General features: G+C 33.7%; 1 protein-coding gene across 1 annotated transcript; it reads right to left on the reverse strand.

Annotated features, from left to right (window-relative positions):
• Positions 1–5,543: 5,543 nt before the first annotated feature.
• On the reverse strand, positions 5,544–11,572 carry LOC129315464 (uncharacterized). Its single transcript, XM_054959146.1, is given in 3 exon segments — positions 5,544–6,794; positions 6,796–7,123; positions 11,189–11,572. Coding segments are annotated over 2 exon segments (1,350 nt in total). The 5' UTR covers positions 7,020–7,123; positions 11,189–11,572; the 3' UTR covers positions 5,544–5,668.
• Positions 11,573–19,050: the final 7,478 nt, after the last annotated feature.

Raw genomic sequence — 19,050 nt, forward strand, 5'->3', positions numbered from 1 at the left:
AAAAGAAACAAGAGCATACACATTTCACAATCCAAATACTTTCATAATAATGATCTTACCTTTTTTTTAATCAATTTTAATTCCAGCAACAGAATCAATTCCACAATGTTAGGGTGTTAAAATTTAGTTTATGTTAAAAATGTAACATATTTTCCAGTAAAAGAAGAGTTTCAAATAGCATGATCATGTCTAACACCTATATAGTTAAAATTCTACCTCAATGTACAACAATTTTCTACAACAAATGGTCTTAAAAGTTACTACCATAGTACATAATTGAAAAGCAAATACTTAAAACTAGAACAACTTTTATACGTTAATACCTTGACCTATATTAACTCCTTCTAAACCAAAGCATCCATTAAATCACAACATAAAATTTCAATATTAACAGTCTCATTTTCAAGAAAAACTATAGCAGAATGCTTGAAAAGAACCACATGCTCTCCAAAACATATCCATATTTTCCTTCATGATTTTAACATAGAAAAACACAAGTTTATACCAATTTAAGGGTTAATCTTAATAAATTTTCTTGGTTCATAAACCAAAACAAACAATGCCCAAATAACACAGAAAGATGATCTGTAGCAACCACGACAAAAGTATTGCATCAATATGTCTCTTCCTTCATGAGTCAGACCACTTCATTTGCTATGAATGTCTGTCTAGGCCATGCAACTTAGTCAGAAAAGTGAAGATCTCTCAAAGGTGATATGTTCACGGTTGACTATGCAATTTGTTGGAACCACAACAATGTAGCATGCACGAGCGTTATTTCAGCAAAAACACAGCACTTTCAATCCACATGAACAAGAATAAGGCACACTTTCTAGCAAAATAAAAGGACCAAAATAGCAAAATTCAATCCAAGCCAGCCAAAATGATCAAGACTTATTTATAGCAAAAAAGATTCCTACCAAAATATAATTTTCACCCATACTTTGTGAAAAATATCTGCATAACAGTTACAAAACACAATTGGACATCAAATTGCTAAAAACCAAAATAACTACTAAAAATTAACTCATAAGGTCCAAATGATCGCCTTCTTAGCTTTTTTTTTTTTTTTTTTTAATGGTTGAAAACAAATAGGACTATTAACTGAAAACAAAGAAGCCAATATCCGGGAAACAAAACAACATCAAACATACCAAACGAAAAAAACCAGGAAATATAACAAACAAGCAGCAGAGAACTTAACCAATGGCCATCCTGCAACAGCAGTTAGAAAAGAAAGCAAAGAGAGTGATGTTTCCAAAACCCACCCCAAAGGGCACACTCCCTTACAAGCATCAGTCACAAGATGATCAGCTACATGGTTACCCCTCCTAGGAGTGAATGACAGAGAAAACCCAACCATAGATGCAAAGAGCTCAATAATTTCCTATATGATACCACGACACTTCCAGTCATATAATTTGGAATTTACTGAGACACACAGGGTACTAAAAGTTGACAATCAGTCTCAAATATAACCTTGTTCTTGCCAAGATCAATTGCCAATAGGAGAGCTCTTCTTAACGCAAGAGCCTCAATCATGAAAGCTGAAATAGAATTAACCTAATCAACAAACCCCCAAACAAAGGAGCCCATATGATCCTAACAAACAATACGAACAATAGCATTACTAAACTTATGAGTATAAGCCCCATAACAATAATATTTTTGGAAACCATCATGTGGGAATTTCCAATGATGAGTATACTCACAAGTGTCAAAAGGAGAAGGGAATTCACATTGTTCAATGGCCAAGGCATTCCATGCTTCACTATGCAACACTCATGCCTTTTCAATCACCAGGCTTGGATACGGTACTGCATGGTTAAAATTGATATCATTTCGCTGCTTCCAAATTACCCATAATATCCAACAAAGGGACGTCACTTCATAGTCAGAGAAGTTATTCTTTGACTGCAGAATATTTAACCACTAACCCTCAAAACTAGTGAGCGCCATCTTAAACAAAGTCTCATTTTCAAGCCAAAAAAAAAAAAGTAGCAACGTACTGAAATATTTCATAAAGTCTCTAGTGTGTATTGTCCCACAAGGAAAAAGTTATCTTGATATGCATGACACAAATTAGCAGATGATAAAAGAAATAATATTGGAAAGACTCATGTATACTGATTATTACCACAATCATTATTTTTCACCTAACTATTTCATCAATTGAATTCATAATAACCTACTAAAATTTATCTAAAAGGAAAAAACATATAATTATGCTAACTTTTGAGATATAATATATATATATATATATCCTTCTAATAAAATATGTCTTTTAGATGTGTGTCTGTATGCATTTTTTTCCTTTGCCTGTATTGAAATGACTTATGTTAATTTAGCTTAATTTAACAATTAAAAATTGATTTTAAGACACTAAAAATATTTCAATCAAATTAAATCAATATTCAAAAGCAAAAGGTTCATTTATCCAATCTGTACTTTTAATGTCATTTGAGCTATAGCACTACAAACATTTACATAGGAAGTCCAACTTGTATCAACCCTAGAGAAGAGTTTTGCAAAGATGACCACAAGGTAAAAAGAGATGCCTTCTTTTTTTAGTTTTCTGTTAAATGTCAGCTTTAAAGATAAAGAAGATCAATGTTAACCACAAGTTCAATGCGTATGTTCAAAGTTCAAACCCACAAGATTTGTTGTAATGGCTACTAGCAAACATGCAAAAAAGTAACACAGATAAACAGATAAACAGATAAAGAAGTTTTGATGCTACAAACAAATTCAGGAATTGAAACATATCTTTTTGGTTCTCTCTTTTCCGTCAAGTCTCAGCCCACAATAGAGTTAGAGCAAATCACCAAACCTGGCGAGTGAAGGCGATTCATGCGAAGAAGCTTGCTTTCATTGCTTGAAGCCGATTCAAGCTGTTCGTTGGCATTTTTCAAGATTATTTCGTGAGAAAAGATCTTGCTCTTGGATTTTTTAAGTGTCCTGTCATGTCATTGGAATTAAAAAATGATTAAAGGGAAACACGCCAAGGCATGATAAGCGAGATTTTTTCCTTTGAAAACGCAATTAAAGGCTAATATATCATATTGTCCATTATTAGTGGAGGACGAAAGGAGTGCTGCAATTAAAGGTTAAGATTCAGTCATCTTAACCTCCGCAAACGAGGAAGCATAACATAAAGCGGGGGAATATTCCACCGAATATTCTAAAAACAGAAGAGAAGGAATGAGAGAGCAAAGTTGAAACGAGTCCAGATCCTGGGTTTTGCAGCTTGTAATGTTATGGGAAAGATACCCAATAGTAGGAAACGAACTAGAGAGTTTGAAAGTGAAGTGACTTACCGCCCAGAAGGGTAGAGAAGGGATGTTTCGAGTGATGACAAGCCAGAGCAGGAAGTAACCAGCGAAATTCTGAAGAGGCCCGACAATCAGAACTTGAGAGATGGGCGAAACCTGACTGAGTTTGCCGGCCACAAATCCGATATCGTCACCCAAGTCCTTGGCCACCGCTAAGAGAGCCAGATTTGCAAATGACTGCACCCACATCGAACCCACGTCAAATTTGTAAGACGAGGGCGGCGGTCTCACTGAGAAGAAGAGGCGAAGGCCATTAAAGGATTCGTGGAGGGAATGAGAGGGTGAATGAGTTGTAGAGATTACGTGAGGTAGAACAGATATTTTTAGTGGCAAATGGAAAAGAGGAGGAATGGGGTTTGCGATAGGTGGGTTTCTGAGTGAGAGTCGAAATGAGAAGGAAGGAAGGCTTTGGGTGAACCGCGAGAAAATAGACGACATTGGTCTTTGATGACAACGGCAGAGGGAATCGACAGAGACAACTGATAAAGGTTGATGGAAGGACATGTTCGAGCTTGAGTGAAGGCTATGGCTTTTGAACAACAGCGGGATTTGCATCAATGGAGCTTGAGTGAAGACGCTTCTTCGTTGGCGGAGGGACTCATGGAGGTTGACAAAGAAAACGAACGAATATCTCAATGGCCACTGAGGCGGCGTTTGCGTTTGCAAGGAAGGAGCTGAGGAGGGTTAGAATGTTATGTCTGTTCGCGAGAATGGATTCCTTGCCAAGTCTGTTTGGAGGTTGTGGACCCACTTGCATTAATTCGAGTAACGGCTTACCCTACAAGGATGCGTGTTAAGCCATGGTAATTGAAATTTGAAATTCTGGGAGGGTTTTTTTTTTTTTTTTGTAGTTTACTTTATAAAAATGCTGTGATTAAACTTACCGTGATGGTTAATTATTAATTAATTTTAATTATTAATATTAATTAATTGGTTAATTTTTACTAGATACCAGATTTGATAATAATTTTATTACAATTAATTTTATTCTTTAATTTAAAGTTAAAATATTTTTAAATATTTTTAAATTTATACATGAAGCATAGGTCCTTTAACACGTGAATTAAAAAAGTAACATAAATATGAGTAGGTTGATCACTAATTGTTTATTGAAACAAAAAACCATTAATTTTTTGATAATCAACTCGTGGCGTTTAGTTAAAAATATTTAATTTTGATTATCATTGGCCTTGGTTATCAATTATCAAATATCAATCAATTAATTATTAATTATTATTATTATATTATCAACTATACTATACAAATCTTATGGATTTTCAATCTTATTAGTTTGTTTGTTTTCTCTCAATTGATGCACTTTGGCTTAATTTTAATTCTTCTCTCTTGTTTGGTTGGACAACTTTGGTTTAAGGAAAATTTGTGTTCTCATTGCCTTATTATCTTGTGTTTATATGGTATTATGCATTGTCATCTCAATTATGGTTTATGTAATATCAACTTTGACATTACTAATAATTACTAAAAAACATAACACATCATGGTAAATAGGAGTCATTAAGTTCCTCATAAGTTACCTTAATCAAGAAGGGCTATGAATTTATAAAATCTTGAAAATATTTGGGATCTCAGAAACTCTTTAAAATGATAGTTTAAGTTCAAACTAAAAGCTTTTTTAAAGTATATAAAGCATGAAAAGACTGATGGAAAACAAAACACAATAAAATAGGCGCAGAAACTGTACTTTTTGACATATATGCCATGGCATTGTTGCCCTACTTAATTTTTTTGTGTACCAAATTCTACAATTACTTTCCACAATTCTCGTTCGATTGATTTCTCAATTTATGAGTTCATATTGGTTTTTGGATTCTCCTATGAAAAGCAGAAGATGAAGTTTAAAGAATGAGGGACACAATGGATCTCTTACTGTTTTTTGTTTCTCTTTCTATCACACCCAATGTAATTTTAACCCTATTTTTATTTCTTTTTCCAAATCCCTTTCCATTTCCTTTTTCCATCAAAATGCTTTCAGTGAATCAAATTGGGCCTTGTTTATTGAAAACCAATCTAATTAAGAATTTAAATTATCCGCATAGGCCTAAAATCAAATTTATGCTTGTCTGTTTCCAAGGACCAGTACATTTTCACATGTTTTTTCCCCCGAATATATTTTCAAATTTTAAGTCTATAAATCCTCCTTGTCTTAAATCAATTTCATCACGTTGGTATCCATCAAAATAGTGAACAACGTTTTGTAAAAACTTCTCGTTACATATGCATAGCTTCTTATAAAGATACAACTTAGGCAAATTTGATAGCAAATTAATAAGCAAATAACACTAGCAGTAGAAACAAAATCAGTGGAATTCAGCAAATTAGAGACTGTCAAGAATTAGACTAACAGAAATAATTCTTCTTGTAGGACGAGGGGACTTTTTCAAATAAGAGGAATTCCATTCCCCACCATCTTGAGCATAATAATCCATTGGATATTCTCCACCAAAATCTTCATTTGCATCTACACAGTTACAGTCACTGCATAATGAGTCATTATCACAACCATGATTTTTCACCACAGTTTTTTCCCACCAACCTGGTATAATTCCCAGTGCAATTTCTGCCTCAAAAGGAGTCAAAACTGGTTTCGCAAAAGCATCTCCCCAGTCTATCGACAATCGAGGACAAGCGATCTGGATCCATATAGAGTCTTCAAACAGAGAGATTCTAGCTGGACTTGACTCTGACATTAAAATTACTGTATAATTGAAGCCCTTCTCCTTCAACTTCTTTTCCAATCTCTCCAAAATCTTTGGATTCCCTTGTCGACCTAAAGTTCCCATAACTACACCCCAATTCTGAGCCCGCCTTGATTTTGCAATTGCACTCTTCCTTGATTGTTTCATGCCCACGTGATCATATTCCTCTAGAAACAATTTCCCCAAATATGGATCATATCTGAAAGTCTTAATTCTGGGATTTGCTATCATAAATGCCTCAAGATGAAATCTTCCATCAGCTACAAACACTCCCACAGATTCACTCTCACCACCGAATGAGTTTGATGAAACCTTCGGCGCTGTGCAGCCAAGAACCTCACCAGCTGACAGTGGCTTGGACTGTGGAATCAAAACCTTAAACCCATATTTCTCTAACTCAGGTTTTGCTACCCGGATTGCTGAGGCAAACTGTATTGTACCAGCAAGGACAAGGTTTTTGACACTAGATTGAAGATTTAGTCTGATAGTATCAATCATGTGATCAACATTGATTTTAATATCATCAAAGACGTATAGGCAGGGAATTGTAGTGGAATCAATGGGTAAAAGGCAGCTGTGTCCAAAATGTATCAAGAGATCAGCACCAAGTGCTTTAGCAGACAAGTCATCTACACAACAAGCTCCATAGGTGACATCGCCAAGAATAAAGCATTGAGAGACACTAGCAAAAGTAGTAAAGATATCAGAGAGGACAAGGGAGTACATGAGAAGGCCCTCAGGAATGTAGGGCAATTTGCTTTGCTCCAGTTGACTTCACACGCCAAACACATTTGTACACCTCAAACTTGTAGTTTGAGGGGAGAAGTGATATGGCAGCATTGAGAGCTGAGTCATTCAAGATCGAATCTGGGATTTGGCTTTTAATAAAACGCTTTGGTGTAGGTTTTGGCCTGCTAGGGTTAGGTTCTTGAGATGGATGGCAAGCTTGCGTGGGTTGCTCCAACTCCATGGATGAGCTGCAAAAAAAAAAAAAAAAAAACTGTTTGCAACCCTCAAGCTTCTTTCAACTCTCTAAATTACTTGATTTGTTTGGATTGCACTGCCTTTCTGGGTCTGTGAGTCATTATGAGAATTGAGGAATAATTACAAAACTTGGACTTGCAAATCAAAACCTAAAAATATTTTGAAATTAAGCTATAGAAGGAAGAACTTCTAGAAGTAAAAAATAAAATAGAGGACTGAAGAAATAAAAGAATATTATATGGAACAACATGGTTAGTTCACAGAAGGTTGTGCTTACTAGACTAAATATGAAGGCCATAACTTTGGCAAAATGTCAAAACATAAAATAACATGTAAAGACATCCTTCTAATATGGTGCATGGGGAATAGTCATATATTTTATCAGACTAAAATTATTTTGCCTATCATCTAGCCAGGGAAATAATATTACCAATTTAGGTCTAATTAACTCCGCAATTGATTGATACATCAATGCATCTGAGCTTTAATCCTTTTTCTCTAGCCTAGATTATTCAAGTTAATTATTACTTATGACTGAAGAACAGAAAAACAGCATCAAACAAGTCCAGTGAAATTCACATTCATCATTCCAATTTAACAAAATACATCCAATCCATTTGAGTTTTAAACTAAACGCTTCATAATGAAATTTTAACACCAAGATGCATAATGTTCTCCAATATAGCAAACTCGAGTTCAATAAAAGTTTACACTATAGTTTCGCAATATGCATCTAATGCATTGGTTGGACTTGGAGATTTTAGAACTTGACAACAAAAAAGAAAACAAATAATCAAAAACAAGATCGGGTTTCTTTTTCTTCTCTCTTTGCACGTTAACAAAAAATAACTTGCTCCAATTATTGACCATTGGATATAAACTTCCATCGTGAACTGAACATATATAATTTAAAAAAAACAAAAACAAAAACAAGAACGAAGCAATAGCAAATGCTGCTTAATGCAATAGAAAGAGATAACGGCCAAATGAACATGTTCTCAAAAGTCCAAGACAAGATGTGCTCAAATTAAATGAATAATTCGCCAATATTTAATAGCAGATGCCACAAGCTTCATTTTTATATTTTAGCAAAGTGGACACAGTGGATGTCACTCATGTCAGACCACTAAAAATAATCCTCCATGCAAACTAATTTATCTGAGAAGGCCTTAGGATCTTAGTGATGCAACTTGAGTCATTGCAGTCACATCTAAACCCATTGCTCCTCATGCTGCCTATGGTGATGTCATACAGAATCGTGATCATCCCATAGGTATTCTAAAATTTCATGATGTTGTAAAAGGTCTACAAGGAAGTACTCTGGCATTCCTAACACTAGGACCTACAAACAACATGATTTCCAATGGAACCTGGGGTGGAATCATTGGCTGATTATGGACTGAAATATTTTACATTCTAGGAATCCCTTAATCCCCCCCCTTTGGTCTTTACAATTCCCAGCCAGACCTTCCACATTTTTAACTATTTTTTTTTTACCAGATGAACGATGCTCATAATTTCTTTGAAGTTACTCTCCACAAATTCTCTATCAACCTCATGCCCTTGCTCAAGATTGTCCAAGCTAGTTTGGATATGTTTGATATTCGGTCCATGGCAGAGTTTAAAACAATGAGTTCATATTGAGGACTTCCTTTAATTTACTTTTAGCCTTATACACCTCTTATTTACTAGATTAATTTTTCTGCTCCTTTATTATATCTCGTACATCATATAAATACCAAACCAGTCCTTGTATTGTGTTCTCTCTCTCTCTCTCTCTTTTCTAGACATTTCTCCCATTTTGTCTTCCCCTTCCTTTTCTTTGCTATTCCCCATCAGGATGTCTTTATCGTAATGGTAGCCTAGTAAAGAAGCCTTAAATACCCATCACACATATAACAAAAATTCTGGCAACAAGCCACACAAATTCTAAACAAGAATTATAACCAAACATTGAAAATTTACAAAGACCAACAATGAAAACACACAAAAAGGCCAGCCCAATAGCCAAGTTGAAAGACATAAACATGCCCGAATAAAAGTAAAAGAAATTCACAGTCACACCCAACTCCCAATTCAAAGACTAACACCCAAAAACAATTTGCAGAGGTACCTAATTTACACAAAACAACCGGGATTTCAAACTAGGAATGGCAAGGGTGAGAAAGAATGGGTTGCTCACCACTTGCTACTGCTGCACCCTGCTCTACCCTACCCTGTTCTTTTCTGATTTCATACCTGTCTCCCCTCCCCAACACCCCCCCCCCAAAACAACAGACACATTATGCTCATAGTCAGTCAAAATGAGGAAAAGATAAGGAAATTGCCGTAGATCAAATTCTGAAATATTAGTTGGATATATAAGAGATAAGTCTGAAAAGTGAAAGAAATAGAAGCATCACTTCGTCTAAAATTGAACAATCAGAGAATTATCAAGGAAACAGGTGCATAAACATAGCAAACAAAGAAATGCAATATCCCTAGTGTTATTGGTGCTATTTCTTCTGGTGTTTCAAACACAAGATGGGACAACATTCTGCCATGAAACAGAACAGTTAACAATTCCAAGGAAAAGGGCCCAAGAACAATAAATAATTAAAGTTTCTTCAGGTGCAGACTCTCAGTTTAAAAGCACTTTTCTACGGAGAACAACAGGAAATGCATGTATGGTAATGCATATAATCACATACTCAAGTAATTAACTTTTCAAGATCATGTCACAATTGGATAATATTACTTCAATCTGAAAAAAGAACTAATTTAATCAAGACAAGAGCACAACTTAACAAAGGTACTATAAAATACATCATACATGAAAATTCATCCAAAAGTAGGACGCCAAATTTTCTATATGAAAATACAATAGTCATGAAGAAGAGTTATCTGCACAAGTCAATTATTCAAACAGCAACTGGTTAGCGAAGGTTAAACTTCAGCTAACTCCTTGTTATCATGCTTGGATTTTTACCATGGCTAATTCAGGCATTTCATTAGTAGTTTGCCCTAATTTTTTCAAAGCATGGTAACACAACCTTTGCAACAACTAGAAGAGTGGCTAAGTTGCAAAAAAAAACTTATAGGTTTCTTCATTACTTATATTTCTTTACATGAAAAATAAAATTATGACAAAGTGCACGTATACAACACTGCATCAACCTGCAGTAGGCCTGGCATGGCTTGAAGCCTTTTAAAGTCCTACATATTAATAAGCCATGCCAGGCCTACTGCAGGTTGATTTAAGGGAATAGGCCTTGATGGCTTTAAGTAGGCTTTGAGCCTCCAAACCAAAGCCTGTATAAATAGCCTCAATTCCTATTAAAGACTACACGTTATTAAAATTAAATTAAAACCTGATTTGTGTAACAATTTGATAAATCCAAATAAAAATTGTTCTAAAGTGTGAGATCTAAATTCCAGACCATGATTCCACTGACAACAATCTATAAAAAAAAATACAGCACAACAATACACCACAGCCAAAGTAGCATCAAATGGAAATTGAACAATACAACAATATAACAACAGCATGTCAGCATCAAATGAATACAACACCAATGAAGGCTTAAATATAATCTCCTCCTGCTCAGAACTTGTACAAGAACTTGTTCTATCTAATATCATAAATTAAAATACAGCACATATTAATTAAAAAGAAAAGAAAACATGAATGGATGAGATAGATTAAAATCAGTGCAACAGTGTTCATCAAACTATGAGGATTGGGGAAAATCAGTTGTGCAGACTACGTCCTCATAAAATGAATAGATGTCAATTAAAATCAAGACATAAATTAAAATCAGAGTTTGATAACTCAGTTAGCTATATATTCCTCTAGGTCCTCGTAAATTAAAATCCAGTATCTATTCATCAAACTAATCTATTATTCCTCTGCAAATTATTAGCCACGCGGATCAGTTTTTGTAATGTAAATGAGATAACTCCCTAAAAGTATTTTTACAAAGCGGAACAGCCAAGAGCCTTTTCCAGGGATACTCCTGAGCATTGATTTTAAAATCATTGTTCCAAATAATTAAATTAAAATCGTAAGACGTTAAGACAAGCAAACACGATAGCGATGATTTGAAGCATTGATTTTTCTCGATAAGCAATCAAGATAGCGATTATTTGAAGCCTGAAAATAGGATGGATCATTACCTCTCTTCTCGGGGCAAAAATGGAGGAACACAAGCGGCAATGGAGACAGAGCAGGCGGCTCAGAATTAGTGATCTAGGAGAGGATGAGGACCGACGGCGAATAAGAGTAAAATGGGAAACGGCAAAGAGGTGTCGAGCAAACAGTGATGGAGATTAATAGATTAATGGTTGCCGTCGGAGGAGTAGAGAACGGCGACGGTCCATGGGTTAACGACGGAGAAGCAGGCTGAGCTTCAGCGGCGAGCTTGAGTGACCACGGTGCGGCGAGTTTAGCAGCAGGTAGCGGCGGGTTAGACAATTGGATTCACTCATTCGCATCAAATGGGGCGAGGGAGAAAGGAAAATCACGCAAAGGACCTAGTGAGGATGGTAAAGGGGTAATCAATATGGAAGAATGAGAGACAGGTTGCGCCAACGAATTAATTCGACTTAAGCCGATTCTTAATTTTATAATTTTATTATAATAAATTTATAATTTATATTTTAAATTTTTATAAAAAATAAATCTATTTATTTTTCAATCATATTAAAATTTAAAAAATAAGTTATAAATCCATCACAACATAATTATAAAATTGAGAGCTAAATTTATAAATTTATAGAATTTGACACTTAAAATTTAAATTAAATTAATTAATTCTTTTGTGACTTCTTATATTAATTTGACACTTAGAGCTAAATTTATATTAATTTTTTCAATCAATAGTCATTCAAAGGGCATTTTTTATATTCCTTACTTCCTCCAAAATATATATTTATCCAAATGGGCATTTTACCATTTTCTATATACCTTACTTTCTCCAAAAACAAAGTGTTTTGAATAAATTAATTTTGATATTTATTTTACTTGAGAATAAGATTGAAACTTGGAAAATGTAAAAAGAATTAAGATTTTAATCAATTTTCTTAAATGTCATTAGCTAATATTAAGTTATATTGTATTCTGAATGGAGCATATTTTATATAACAAAATAACTCAAGTCACATGAAAAAAATATATATCTCATAATAGCTTTACACTTATTTTACTATTCCTAGAGCTAGTGAGTCAAAGCCAAGTGCTTAATGCTTATTGCGTGCTATTATTTTAACTTTAGAAAAGAATCTCTCTTCTTTCCTTATCTTTTCAATTTTTTTAAAAAAGCTGATAATAATCAAGAGTTTCATGTATTCTTAATTTACTCTACCCTCTTTGTTTATTTTATCCGTGTAAAGAAAATCATTGATTTCAAAAGGAGTGAAAGTATCAATCAGGTGATGACTTATGATTGTAAAAAAGGATAAATATAGAACTTATTTCAATAACCATACATTCATTAATTAATAAATAGTCATGTGTATTTAACAAGTTATAAATAAACTAGTTTTGGCCCCAAATGATGCATGGATTATTTTTTTATATATATAACTTTAAACATAGTCATATGATAAATTTAATTTGATACAACTTTGTAACTTAGATGGAAATTTAAAAAGGTTGATGGTATAAATCAAAATGTAAAAATCAAGCTGCTTAACATTAGAGTTATCAAGGCATTGTATCTTCAACAGAAGTAACACATGTACCTTTAGGCTAAAACACAATAAAAATAAGAATCAAACTAACAAATTGAATCAAAAGTAATATTTCAAACTTGATATATGTATTAAAACGTTTACTCATATGCAACCATGTAAATAAAATAGTATTAACCATTGAATTAAGCTTTCACCCTCAATTTACAATATAGATCTCATGCTCTAAATCAAATCAATATTGTAATAACACAAGAATTTTAAATAAAAACTTAATATATAATATTATATTATAACTATAGATATATTAATTTTAGGATAATTTTGGCAAGAAAGGGAGTTGATGCAGCGGAAGTGTGTACATAATTCACTCATTATTAAGCTTGAGGTTCAAATCTAATAAGGCATAAAAAGGGGTCCATTTTTGTGATTTTAGCTTTTATAGAATTACTAAAATACCCTCCCCTCATCAGATTTAATTTTCTCTTTCTTTCCTTTCTTAGGTGCATTGTCGGTTTAGGAGAGTGGGAGGGGAAGCGAGAAGAATCTAGAGTGTTGCTCTTTGTTCCTCTACCATCACCGACTCATCTCTGCCTTTTTCATTCCTTGTCGTCACCAATGTTGGAGGAGGCTTACAGTTACTCTGAAAAACATTCAAGTTCATCTACATATCTCCTATCTCTAGTTTCCTTTTTCATTCCGCTGCTCTCCCTATATCGTCCACGTATAAGTTGTAGATGGAGTAAAGGACCAAATCGTTGAAGCTAGAAGGTTCTTCTCACGAGTACTTCCTTCCTAAGTTCAACTGTGAGCCTCGTTATCCCTTCCTTTCTGTGATCCCTGTTTCTGTGTTTTTCTGTGTGCTGTCCGTCCGTGTCGTTCTGGGCTGTGAAGTCACAAAGTATTGAGTGCTGAAAGGCTGTTACTATAAGCTTGTGTTTGTGCGGCTGAATCATTCTTCTTTTATTGTTGGATATGGTGACAATGTTCAGATTATAGCTTCCCCTGTTCAACGTTCAAGAGTACGTCCGTTTCTTCTTTCTCTTGGTTCACCACTGTTTAGGCCAGCTGAGTTGAGGTGAGGGAATTTGGACCTTCTATTTGTTAGCATGTTATACGTGTTTAGAGGAAATATGTGCTGTTGCTGCCATATGTGTGAAGTTTCAACATTTTTTTGCTTTGTTCTGCTGCTGTCCGTACGTGTGTCAAGAAGCTAAATATATATATATATATATATATTATGCATGCCTTTTGTTACTATTATGTCGTGCTGTTATAGGAGGGAGAAGATTCAAATTTAAGTTGGGAGTTTGTTCAAAGATTTGCTATATATATGTGGATGTGTGGGTCATAATCCTATGAGCTAAATAAATTTGAATTGAATTGAATATGGTTAAAGAAACTATTAAGGAAAGGTAGGAAGTGAGTGATTTGGATATATAATTTAAATAATTAGAATTTATGCACCTAAAGTAATTGGTGCAAAACCTATGAAAATTTTTTACCTCAAAATGGGGAAGGTTGTAAGTATGAAGGATAATGTTTGGTGGGAGAAGTATATAAGTGTGCAAGCTATGGAATTATGAATGGATGGTTTAACTAAAACAAATTGGTGGGGATTAGTGATGTTAACCATAACACTGGATTAACTCTAAATATGATGGTGGTTGATTTGGAATTATGTTAAAAAATTTCAGTTATTTATATAATATATATTTTGATAGGGTGCGAGGAAGAACAAGACCCTGACCAGAATTAAAGGCAAGGGATATTTTGAGAATTTGAAGCTTCAACAAGTAAGTGAATAGCATTCCTTATAATTATTTATTGAAAATCTTTTATTGAAATATTTCATTTTTATAAATTATGTTAGTTTTAGAAATTTTGAAATAACGATGAAGGATAATTACATTATGATTTAGGAATTTTCTCAAGAAATATATTTCTAATATTGATGAAGGCTCCTTTACTTATTGAAATTCAAAAATTTCTTGGTCACATAATTAGTACAAGTTTGTACATTCGTTATGATGTATCGATTTGACAAGTTTCATATATCTGAAGTAATTCATGCTAGTTTGATCTTGAGAATGAAAGTTTGACTTCAAAAATGATTATGTCTCTCGCATTTTTGAAACAGGATTTTTAAGAGAACTCTATAAAAAACCCTGCTGCTAACGGCAGTTCGGTTAGCCCGTAGCACGCTGTGGTTAAATACTAACTAGTTTGTTTCGTGAGTTTTATTCTCACGTTTGGTATTCGTGGGTTTACCCGCGTTTGATTTCATGGCCTGAGCCCGTTTGGTTACTTACCCTCGTGGACTGTGTATCTACATTTGTTTCGTAGCTTCGGCTGCGTTTGGTTAATTACTCTCGTGGACTGAGTGTCCACATTTGTAATCTGTTATGTTGAGTTCTCAAAATTTTAAATGTTAATTAATATGTGTTTTTAAAATTTACTTGATTTTGACTAGTAATTTATATCACTTTGGGTTATATGAAAGCAGATTGTTTTCTTTAAGCATAATAACATAAATTGTTTTAAATTTACTCTTATTTTATAAATATGGTTATGACTTACATGTTTATAAATTTTGGTGGAATTGCTTTTAACTAGCTGATGCCATTATTAGAGATTATTGATTAAAATTTTAAGAGCTTTTTCATGGGAATGCTATTCACTAGAAAATTTATTTTGGCCTCAGATTTGTTAGCTGACGCTAATCCCACCATCAACCTCTAAAGGGCAATTAGCTACAGTGGGTAGACCTTTGATTGGTATTATTACTTTAATGTAAATATATAAATTGTATGTCTTTTTAATTTGAAAGAAAGAGTATATGCTTCACATAGGTTATTGATGAATCTTATTTTTGGTCTGTATATTGATTGCTAGCTGGAAGGAGCTACGCTTCTGATTTATATTGATATTTGTAAAAATTTTTGTTATAGAATTTTCGGGAGATCCCAGTTATAAGAGAGGTTCTGTCGAAATTTCTACAAAAATGTTGACACTTTCTTATGATAATGAATTTAAAGAAGTTATTTTAATTCTCATATGATTTGATTGAATTTTGTTCTTTTCTTGAAAAATGGAATAAATATTCACTTGGAGGCTTACGGGAATGTGAGAGTGGTTCACACCCGTGCCGGTCACCCTCTATTTTTGGGGCGTGACAAATATCCCTTTTTCACACACTAGGGCTCTTTTTCATCAATAAATGTATATATTCATACACTTGGCTAAATTCAACACATTCAACTATTTCAAACACAATCCTACATTTTCACTAATATCTTAGCCCTCCTTGTTACATTTAACCTTATTTTACATCTTTTTACATCACAGGGCCAAGATATGCATATTATCATACAAATGCATGAAACACATTATATATATGCAAACCTGTAGTAACTTATAAATATTTTACAACACACAAAATTCATTACACAAAACTAGAATGGGCTTTTGCAATCTCACTGCTCTTGGCTTGGCTCTTTCCCTCTATTGTTATCAACATCAGAACTTGTAAAATAGTAACCCACAAGGTGAGACAATGTCTTAATAACCAAAATAATTCAAAATTATCTATCAACAAGAATAACTATAAAAAAGTAATTAAAATAATGAATTTATCCATTTTATAATATATATATACACCTTTTCCATTAAAAATCATATTCCTATGTATGATCATCCTATTCAACCAAACATCTATTTCACCCTGGTTGAACCTATAGGCTCCATTGGATCAATTCTATAGACATATTGATCCAAGCGCACCTTCATTGGTAGAATCACCATGCCAAAAGTGTTCTGTCCTACTTTTGAACTATAGATTCCTCATCACACACATGATCGAGGTGTCATTACTCCAACACTGTACCCTCTCAAATACTAAGGAGCTTAAATCATGCAATGACTACTCGAATGTCCTATGATAATAGTCCCTCACATGTCGCTGCACCAGATGTCTCATGGTGTTAGGTCGACTATATAGATTTTTCACACTTCATCAACTTAGGTGAACTCCTACCATTATGATCATGCCCATTTCTCATAACATTTCAATTCATATATTATTAATCTATTGAAAAAAAAATCTTTAGTAAAATACCTTATTGTGAACACCATATTTTGTCTGGACATTTTAAATTTAATAAAATAATAATAATAAATAACTAAAAAAATATAAAAATATAAAAATGAAATTTAATCTTTTTTAGGATTATATTTTCAAAAAATATTTGTCCCTTAAACCAATTTCAAAAATTAATAAACATGATAAAAATAAAAAAGAAAAGAATTATAGTTTTTTTAAAAAATATATATAATAATCCAAAATCTCTCCACTCTCGGTTAGACATAAATTGACCAAAAAGAAAGTAAGAACAGCAGAGAGCAGAGCAGTCTCACACATACACGGAACACACGAACACAGTCAGCACAAAGAGATGAAGCAACCTGAGCTGTAGACGCCGAAAGTACCAAGCACACATGAGCAGAAGCATGTAGAAGCAAATACACAAAAATGCAGAACACGAGCAGAAGCATGCAGAAGCAAATACATAAAAACGCAAAAAGTATATGCAGAATAAAGGAAATAGAGCTAGATACTCGCAGACACAACAGAAACATGCAGCAGCACACACGCAAAAACACAGAAATAGAGACAACGCACTCAAATGCCATGCACAGAGAGATAAAGAAAACCAAAAGGCACACGCGAGCAGAAGCTACTTGGTCAGATGCAACAGAGAAAGCCGAAGAGCAAGGGAAAAGTAAAACACACAGCCATGCATGCACGGAAAAAATGCTGAAAAAAACAGAGCACGAGAAAAAAGAAGAGGAGGAAGAGAAAGAGATCGAGAGGGAGAAACTGAGAGTATAAAAAGAACAAAAAATAAGAGCAGAGGGGACGACGGGAAAAAACGCAGCAAAACAGAGACAGAGATTAGAAGCTGAAAGAGAGGCTAAGAGAGGAAGGGATTGAGACAAAGAGAGAGGAAAACTGGAGGAAGGAGGCCGAGAATGAGTGGAGAGGAGAAAACAGGAACGTTTTAGCGTGAGAGAAGAGCGAGACTGAACGAATAAAAATAGAGACCGATAGAAGGAAGCTGGATGAAGAACAGACACAGCAAGGAAGAGAAAAAAAAGAGTGAGAGCCTTTTTCTAGAAAAACAGAGGTTGAGTAAACCGAGAGGAGGGAAGCTTTTCTTTCTTGAGCGTGTTTTCTGAAAAAACTGAGAAGAGAGGAGGAGGAGAGCATCACAAGAGACAAGGAGAGACAGAGGAGACTGATCAGAACGGGGAGAAGAAGATAGAAAGAAAGAGATGAGGAAAATGGTTTTTCTTTGAGGTTGAGCGTGATCCAGCCAGAAGCAAAAGAAGCAACCCAAGACTGATCAAATCAAAGTTTGAAGGAGGAAGAGACGTCATCCGGTATAGTTATTTTTTCTTCTTTCTCTTAATAATCACTACTAGTATTGTTGAATGAATAGGATATTATGCATATAATTTGCCTTGCTTTCTTGGTTCTGAATTTGAAATACACATGTTTGATTTAGATTTTTTTATATAAATAAATTTTATGTTTAAATATTTGTCCCACATTTTTCAGTTTTCAAATGAAAATCAACATAATTATCATTTTTTTAAAATAAAAAAGAGAGAATGAAAAAAAAGGATAAAGAGATTGCGAATAATAATTTTTGCTTGCTATCATAACTAAGCTTAATTTGATTTTAGGCATAACCTCATTTCAAATAAAGAATTAGTGTAACTATTAAGCAAGGTCTTTAAATGTGTTTTTAGCATGAAAGGGCATATAAATATGTATGGGCATGATTTTTTATCTCCATTTATCCTAAGGTCCTTTACTTGTCAATAATATTGCTACACTCATATCATATGGCACTCTCCATCATGATTCCATGTACGATTTCATTTGTTATGACAAGCCTATTTTATAAAAGGCAGAGGGGAGAGAATACGATTCTTACCCAATTGAAAAATGAAATGAATAAGAGAAAATTTATCTCTAATCATTTACTTGTCATGTGAGATTTTAAGAATTTTTGCAGAAATTTAAAGTGGTCTCATTTCGTGTAAATCAATAAGATTTCGCAGGAATAGGGATCCAATTTATACGTATAATCAATAGTTTTAATTGACTATGTCTTTTAATCTAAGTAATTTATTTAAGTCCCATGTAAGATTTCAAGAATTTTCATAAGGACTTAAATTAATCACATTATCGTGTGGGACAATAAGTCCTCGTAGATATAGTGATTTTTAATCTTTATAATAAATAAATAATTTTTTGTAAACAATCATATAATACACAA

Source organism: Prosopis cineraria, unplaced genomic scaffold (genome assembly GCF_029017545.1).
Source record: "Prosopis cineraria cultivar Desert tree isolate PC_DT_omini unplaced genomic scaffold, ASM2901754v1 PC7, whole genome shotgun sequence".
NCBI lineage: Eukaryota > Viridiplantae > Streptophyta > Magnoliopsida > Fabales > Fabaceae > Prosopis > Prosopis cineraria.